This window comes from Scyliorhinus canicula, chromosome 16 (genome assembly GCF_902713615.1).
Source record: "Scyliorhinus canicula chromosome 16, sScyCan1.1, whole genome shotgun sequence".
Classification (NCBI taxonomy): Eukaryota; Metazoa; Chordata; class Chondrichthyes; order Carcharhiniformes; family Scyliorhinidae; genus Scyliorhinus; species Scyliorhinus canicula.
This window is the reverse complement of record NC_052161.1, coordinates 109,288,435-109,296,874: the sequence shown is the minus strand read 5'-3', so window position 1 is coordinate 109,296,874 and position 8,440 is coordinate 109,288,435. Positions and strand designations below refer to the sequence as shown.

Here is an 8,440-nt window from a genome sequence, read left to right as displayed (position 1 = left end):
AAACCCACGCACACACTGGGAGAACGTGCAGACTCCGCACAGACAGTGACCCAGCGGGGAATCGAACCTGGGACCTTGGCGCTGTGAAGCCACAGTGCTAACCACTATGCTACCGTGCTGCCCATCCACTCCCGAGACGGATGGATGCCATTATCTATTATGATTTGCCGTTGTTCCAATTCTCTGGCCCCGTCGGGACGGGCATCTCAGTTGGACCAACACAGGTGTGGAAACATCTGCAAGCGAGACATCCCTGGCTCACTTCCCATTTGGTCGGTCTGGAGTCACTGAGGCTAGCTGCAGCACACCAACAAACCCCCCAGCTGGGAGCCGCTAGCTCAGCACAGACGGGAGTGGGGCAGAAACTGGAGCATTCACCATCTCAATGACTGAGTGAGAGAGAAGGAGTGAGAAATAGAGAAAAGCAGAGAGGAGGATGAGATTCCCCCAAAGATCTCTCAAGTCAGGAACTGTTAAAAGGGAAATTGCACACTTCATCCAGCCATTAATGAAAGGGAAACAAGGGAAATCAGGGAATTATAGATCTAATATTCTTGTTGGAAAATTGCGAGAGTGTATTATTAATGATGGAGTGGATTAACACCCTAAAAATGTTCAGTTCATCAGAGAACCAGCATGGATTTCTCAAGGGTAGGCCATGTCTGAGGAACCTAACCATAGAATCCCTACCGTCAGAAGGAGGCCTTTTGGCTCAACGAGTTTGCACCGACCCTCTGAAAGAGCACACTAACTAAGTCCAGACCACCACCCCATCTCCGTAACCCCACCTAATACGCACATCTTTGGACACTGAGGGGCAATTTATCATGGCCAATCCACCTAACCTGCACATCTTTGGACTGTGGGAGGAAACCGGAGCACCCGGAGGAAACCCACGCAGACACGGGGAGAACGTGTAGACTCCACACAGCCAGTCACCCGAGGCCGAACTGAATTCCAGTCCCTAGTGCTGTGGGGCAACAGTGCTAACCACTGTGCCGCCCCACCACCCCACATGATTGAAGCTTTTTGAAAAGGTGACTGAATTAGTGGACAGGGTAACGCCTTTGGATGTTACTGATATGGATTCCCTCAATGGAGTCGTCAGGAGAGAATGTTAGCTAAATTTGAAGTGCATGGATTTGAAGTTTGAAGATTGACAGGGCAGAAGGAGGCAGAGATTAGGGATAACGGGCAGGTTCTCTAATTGGCAGGATACGACTCGTGTGTTCATTATTCACTGTATATATTCATGACTGAGGTGATGGGAAAATGAGTCACATACCCCTGTTTGCAGATGACAAGAAGTAATGTAGATGGAAGCATAAAATTACAGAGATAGCAAGCGATGAGGTCAATGGGCAAAATTGATGGATTTCAAGGTAGGAAAATACTTCACCATCTATGTTGGATCTAAAAAGGATAGAACAGGGTACTTTCTAAATAGAGGAAAGTTAGAAACAGTGAAGGTGTAAAAATAGTTGGGATTCTCGAACGGGAGTCCTAACAAGTAGAGGGGCATGGTATCTATATTGACGTCAGCGATTCCAGAGTGAAGTCAGAAAACATTCTCCACACATTTGGGTGAATTAAATTTAAATCTGCGATTGAGAGTTCTGTGAATCAGAGATGTTAAAGAATATTGAGCACATTACAGGTACAGGGAGTTAGGTCACACGTCGGCCTTGATCTCATTGAATGGTGGAATAGGGTCGAGGGGCTGAATGGCCTTCTATTCCTGTCAGAGATGAGAGAGAAAGACGGAGAGTGAGAAAGGTGACAGAGATGAAACAAACTTGAATCTCCCCAGTACCCTTCATAATGCCAGCACGTTACAGTCAGTCAAGTACTCGGATGTGCTGTCATTGTTGTGAGAAAGAAAGTACAGCAGCCAATTTGTACACAGCAAGATCCCACTGGTGGCAGTGAGAGAAATGACCAGAACATTTGTTTTAGTGATGCGATTGTGATATAAATGTAGGGTTGGCTATTGGGAGAGCTCCCCTCATCTTCCTCGAGCAGTGCTGCCGATCTTTGATGTCAAGAATAGAATAGAATAGAATAGAATAGAACCGTCTACCTCAGAGCGTAGCTTAAGGACAAACCCAAAAGACAGAAGTAATCCACCATGCGGCTGAAAAACAGGGAAGGTTAAATGTGTTTAAGTTTACTATTGGTTCCTCCAAATGTTCCGTGTGGTTATTCAGTAATCGAGGTCACAGGGTCACTCTTCAATCTAAACGAGAACACTGATCAGGCTGTCCATTCACCCTGGCTGGCCAATGTTCATGTTCACGTGGATAGAGGGAAGCTGGACATTTGAGAGAGCTCCATCTAAATGAGCATGGAGGGCGCGATCAGAGGCCCTTCAATCTGATCGAGCTGAGCAGCAGACGGGGACGAGGGTCTGTAAGATATTTCCCACAATGGGTTCAGCAGCTACTCAAATTATTAACCCTCACCACCCCATCGCCGCCATCACACTTGGGGAGACAGAGGGAAAAGGATTATACCCCTTCTGTCAAAGCCTTATAAAGTAGCCCATGATTCCACAGTGACCACAGCTTGGTTGTCTTCGCCAGTCCGCCACATCCTCCCTTCTCCAGTCCATTGTGTCCTCCCATCGCCAATCCGCCATATTCTCCAATCGCCAGTCTGCTGTGCCTTCCCTTCGCCAGTCCGCTGCCTCCTTCCCTTCGCCACTCTGCTGTCTCCTTCCCTTCGCCAGTCTGCTGTGTACTCCCTTCGCCAATCCGCTCTGGCCTCCCTTCGCCAGTCCGCTCATTTCTCCCTTCGCCAGGCCGCTCTCCCTCCCTTCGCCAGTCCACTCTGTCCTCCTTTTTTTTTTCATGTAGAAAGAAGTGTTTAATTAAGATCAGCATGTCCACATGTGTACGAAAAGCATCCCAAACTGTATTCACCGAAAAAGCACTAAATCTTAACTTCAACTAAACATACGAGGTTGTTATTTTAGAAAGTACTTACAGCCATTCGGCCCCACCGTCCATGCTGGCATTTCTGCTTCACATAAGCCTCCCCCCTGCCCCTCTTCATCTCACTTTATTAGAATATTCTCCTGTTTCTTTCTCCGTTGTGTTTCTCCAATTTTCCCTGCACCATATCCACACTATTCACTTCAACCACAAGGTGTGGAAGAGTTCCACATACTCACCACTCTCTGGGTAAAGAGTTCCCTAATGGATTTATTTGTGATTAAACAGCTTATAATTGTGGACCCTGGTTCCAGTCCGTATTAACTGTATACTTCATACACCCTGGCCACATTGTTTCATACAGGATAGAACTCATACATAACTAGACATGATACTCTCAATGCTTCAGGTGATAGAACAATTAAAAATTCAACAGGTTACCGGAACACATGGTCAGAACAATAGATGACAAATCTGAGCAGGCTGTGTTAAGACTTTGGGCTCGTGTTCAGTAAATTAGCAGTGGTGTAACAACTCCTCTAATAGGAGACAAATTAAGCCTGTTTTTCCATACTTGAGCCAGCTGTACACGTCATTTTGACTGTTCCCGAAGTAAAACTGGAACACGGGTGAAGTGCCCTCTGAATCAAATTGGCTGCATCACATCAAAATGTCAACTTAAGGGGAAAAAATATCACGTCCACACTAAGAAGGAGTCAGAACCAGCCGATACATTTCTCGCCGCTTTCTTTTAGCATCCTGTAAAAAGGTTTCACTCGTTAATTTGAAAAGAACGAGTGAACAATATATACAGCTTTATTTCACACTGTCTCTTACTACAGCTTCCACACGGCCTTCACAAGCAGTTTTATCCCAAACACCAAGTGTGTGATTCAATCTTCTGAAGCTGTGAGCCGCTCATCTTCAGGTGGAGTAGGGCAAACTCGACGGGGGAGGGGGTTTATCTCGTTAACGTTCTCATCAATCTTTTAAGCAAAACTCCTGTCTGAGAATTCGCTTTTCTTCTTCAACAAAACTTTTCTCCCTGTTGGCTTGTCGCTGATTTCTCTTTCTTTTTTCCTTCTGTTGAAACGTTTCAATCTTGCGTTTCTTCGCCGACGGGTCCTCCGCATCCTCTTCATCTGATTCAGAGATTTCAGGCTCTTCAGGAAGCAAGGCAGCTTTACGTTGTGGAGCATCATCGCCATTGTCCTGGTACATGCTGGACCATTTGACTGCCATGTCCACACCCAATGGTGGCTTTTGCTCTTCCACTGCATACGTCTCTGGTGGAGGCACAGCATTCATTTTCCAAACTTTGAATTCTTTTGGTGGCTCGTCCGGGGCCCGCACCAGCCGCCGCTCCCAGTCGATGAGGCCGCTCCTCGGGCTGCCCAGGAAGCTGGGCTTGGAGACGCTGCCGAACAGCTCGTCGGGCCGGGGCAGAGCGGCGCGGGAGCCCGGGGCGGAGAGCGGGCCTCCGGCCGCTCGGCCCTCCCTTCCCGGGGAGACCGCCGCCGCCGGCCCAGAGTCCGAGTCGCTGTCCGACCCCGAGCTCCCGTAGGCCCACTCTGTCCTCCTTTTGCCAGTCTGCTCTGCCCTCCCTTCGCCAGTCTGCTCTGCCCTCAATTGGCCAGTCCGCTGTGTCCTCCCTTCACAAGACGGCTGTGTCCTCCCTTAGCCAGTCTGCTCTGTTCTACCTTCGCCAGTCCACTCTGTCGTCCCATCGCCAGTCCGCTCTGTCCTCTCTTCGCCAGTCTGCTCTGTTGTCCCTTCGCCAGTCCACTCTGTCCTCCCATCGCCAGTCTGCTCTGTCCTCCCTTCACCAGTCCGCTGTGTCTTCCCTTCGCCAGTCCTCTCTCTCCTCCTTTCGCCAATCCTCTGTGTCCTCCCTTCGCCAGTCCGCTGTGTCCTCGCTTCGCCAATCTGCTCTGTCCTCCCATTGCCAGTCCGCTCTGTCCTCCCTTCACCAGTCCACTGTGTCCTCCCTACGCCAGTCCGCTCTCTCCTCCTTCGCCAGTGTGCTCGCTTCGCCAGTCTGCTCTGTCCTCCCTTTGCAAGTCCGCTGTGTCCTCCCTACGCCAGTCCGCTGTGTCCTCCCTTCACCAGTCCACTGTGTCCTCGCTTTGCCAGCCTGCTCTGTCCTCCCTTCGCCAGTACGCTGTGTCCTCCCTTCGCCAGACCACTGTGTCCTCCCTTCGCCAGTCCGCTCTCTCCTCCTTTCGCCAATTCGCGGTGTCCTCCCTTCACCAGTCGGCTGTGTCCTCGCTTCGCCAGTACGTTCTGTCCTCCCATCGCCAGTCCACTCTGTCCTCCCTTCACCAGTCCGTTCCGTCCTCCCTTCGCCGGTCCGCTCTGTCCTCCCTTCACCAGTCTGCTCTGTCCTCCCTTTGGCAGTCCGCTCTGTCCTCCCTTCGCCAGACCACTGTGTCCTCCCTTCGCCAGTCCGCTGTGTCATCCCTTTGCCAGTGCGCTGTCTCCTCCCTTAGCCAGTCCGCTGTGTCCCCCCTTCTCCAGTCCTCTCTGTCCTCCCTTCGCCAGTCCGCTCTGTCCCCCCATCGCCAGTCTGCTCTGTCCTCCCTTCGCCAGACCACTGTGTCCTCCCTTCGGCAGTCCGCTCTGTCCTCCCTTCACAAGTCCGCTCTGTCCGACCTTGGTCAGTCTGCTGTGCCAACCCTTCACCAGTCCGCACTCTCCTCACTTCGCCAGTCAGCTCTGTCCCCCCTTCGCCAGTCCACTGTGTCCTCCCTTCGTCAGTCTGCTCTGTCCTCCCTTCACCAGTCCGGCCTGTCCTCCCTTTGCCAGTCCGCACTCTCCTCACTTCGCCAGTTCACTGTGTCCTCCCTTCGCCAGTCTCCTCTGTCCTCGGCTCGCCAGTCTGCTCTGTCCTCCCTTCGCCAGTCCGCTGTGCCCTCACATCGCCAGTCCATTGTGTCCTCTCTTCGCCAGTCCGCTCTGTCCTCCCTTCGCCAGTACGCTTTGTCCTCTCTTCGCCGGTCCGCTGTGTCCTCCCTTCGCCAGTCCATTCTGTCTTCTCTTCGCCAGTCCACTCTGTCCTCCCTTCGCCAGTCCGCTCTGTCCTCTCTTCGCCAGTCCGCTCTGTCCTCCCTTCACCAGTCCACTGTGTCCTCACTTCGCCAGTCCGCTGTCTCCTCCCTTCGCCAGTCAGCTGTGTCCTCCCTTCGCCAGTCCACCCTGTCCTCCCTTCGCCAGTCCGCTGTGTCCTCCCTTCGCCAGTCCGCTCTGCCCTCTCTTCGCCAGTCCGCTGTGTCCTCTCTTTGCCAGTCCGCTGTGTCCTCTCTTTGCCAGTCCGCTGTGTCCTCCCTTTGCCAGTCCGCTCTGCCCTCTCATCGCCAGTCCGCTCTGTCCCCTCATCGCCATTCTGCTCTATCCTCCCTACGCCAGTCTGCTCTGTCCTCTCTTCGCCAGTCCACTCTGTCCTCTCATCGCCAGTCCACTCTGTCCTCCCTTCGCTAGTCCGCTGTGTCCTCTCTTCACCAGTCCGCTCTGTCCTCCATTCGCCGGTCTGCTGTGTCCTCCCTTCGCCAGTCCGCTCTGCCCTCTCTTCGCCAGTCCGCTGTGTCCTCCATTTTCCAGTCCGCTGTGTCCTCCCTTCAGCAGTCCGCTGTGTCCTCCCTTCGGCAGTCCGCTGTGTCCTCCCTTCGCCAGTCCACTCTGTCCTCCCTTCGCCAGTCCGCTGTGTCCTCCCATCGCCAGTCCGCTCTGTCCTCTCATCACCAGTCCACTCTGTCCTCTCTTCGCTAGTCCACTGTGTCCCCCCTTCGCCAGTCCGCTCTGTCCTACCTTTGCCAGTCCACTGTGTCTTCCTTTCGCCAGTCTGCTCTGTCCTCCCTTCACCAGTCCACTGTGTCCGTCCTTCATCAGTCCGCTGTGTCCACCCTTCACCAGTCCGCTCTGCCCTCCCTTTGCCAGTCCGCTCTGTCCTCCCTTCGCCAGTCCGCTCTGTCCTCCCTTCGCAGTCCGCTGTGACCTCCCTTCGCCAGTCCGCTCTGTCCTCCCTTCGCCAGTCCGCTCTGTCCCTCCCTTCGCCAGTCCGCTCTGTCCTCCCTTCGCAGTCCGCTGTGACCTCCCTTCGCCAGTCCGCTCTGTCCTCCCTTCGCCAGTCCACTGTGTCCTCCCTTCGCCAGTCCGCTCTGTCCTCCCTTCACAGGTCCGCTCTGTCCGTCCTTCGTCAGTCCGCTGTGCCAACACTTCGCCAGTCCGCCCTGTCCTCCATTCGCCAGTCCGCTGTGTCCTCCCATCGCCAATCCGTTGTGCCCTCCCATCGCCTGTCCGCCCTGTCCTCCCTTCGCCAGTCCGCTCTGTCCTCCCTTCACCAGTCCGCTCTGTCCGTCCTTCGTCAGACTTCTGTGCCAACTCTTCACCAGTCCGCTCTGTCCTCCCTTCGCCAGTCCGCTCTGTCCTCCCATTGCCAGTCCGCTCTGTCCTCTCATCACCAGTCCACTCTGTCCTCCCTTCGCCAGTCAGCTCTGTCCTCCCTTCGCCAGTCTGCTCTGTCCCCCTTCACCAGTCCGCAGTGTCCTACCTTCGCCAGTCCACTGTATCCTCCCTTTGCCAGTCCGCTCTGTCCTCCCTTCACCAGTCCGCTGTGTCCTCTCTTCACCAGTCCGCTGTGTCCTCCCTTCGCCAGTCCGCTCTGTCCTCCCTTCGCCGGTGCTGTGTCCTCTCTTCGCCAGTACGCCCTGTCCTCCCTTCGCCAGTCTGCTCTGTCCCCCCTTCGCCAGTCCGCAGTGTCCCTCCTTCGCCAGTCCGCTCTGTCCTACCTTCGCCAGTCCACTGTGTCCTCCCTTCGCCAGTCCGCTCTGTCCTCCCTTCACCAGTCTGCTGTGTCCTCCCTTCGCCAGTACGCCCTGTCCTCCCTTCGCCAGTCTGCTCTGTCCCCCCTTCACCAGTCCGCAGTGTACCTCCTTCGCCAGTCCGCTCTGTCCTCCCTTCACCAGTCCACTGTGTCCGTCCTTCGTCAGTCCGCTGTGTCCACCCTTCACCAGTCCGCCCTGCCCTCCCTTCGCCAGTCCGCTCTGTCCTCCCTTCACCAGTCCGCTGTGTACTTCCTTCGCCAGTCCGCTATGCCCTGCCTTCGCCAGTCCGCTCTGTCCTCCCTTCAGCAAGCTGCAGTGTCCCCCCTTCACCAGTCTGCTCTGTCCTCCGTTCTCCAGTCCGCTGTGTCCTCCCTTCGCCAGTCCACTCTGTCCTCCCTTCGCCGGTGCTGTGTCCTCCCTTCGCCAGTACGCCCTGTCCTCCCTTCACCAGTCTGCTCTGTCCCCCCTTCACCAGTCCGCAGTGTCCCTCCTTCGTCAGTCCGCTCTGTCCTACCTTCGCCAGTCCACTGTGTCCTCCCTTCGCCAGTCCGCTCTGTCCTCCCTTCGCCAGTCCACTGTGTCCTCCCTTCGCCAGTCCGCTCTGTCCTCCCTTCACAAGTCCGCTCTGTCCGTCCTTCGTCAGTCCGCTGTGCCAACACTTCACCAGTCCGCCCTGTCCTCCCTTCG

General features: G+C 54.7%; 1 protein-coding gene across 1 annotated transcript; it reads right to left on the bottom strand.

The window, feature by feature from the left end:
- Positions 1-2,838: 2,838 nt before the first annotated feature.
- LOC119951038 (UPF0690 protein C1orf52 homolog) lies at positions 2,839-5,959 on the bottom strand. Its single transcript, XM_038774073.1, has 2 exons — positions 5,755-5,959; positions 2,839-4,552 (listed from the first exon to the last, which is right to left on the bottom strand). Exons 1-2 carry the CDS (start codon positions 5,957-5,959, stop codon positions 3,915-3,917), a joined length of 843 nt encoding a protein of 280 aa, XP_038630001.1. The 3' UTR covers positions 2,839-3,914.
- Between the last annotated feature and the right edge of the window lie 2,481 nt (positions 5,960-8,440).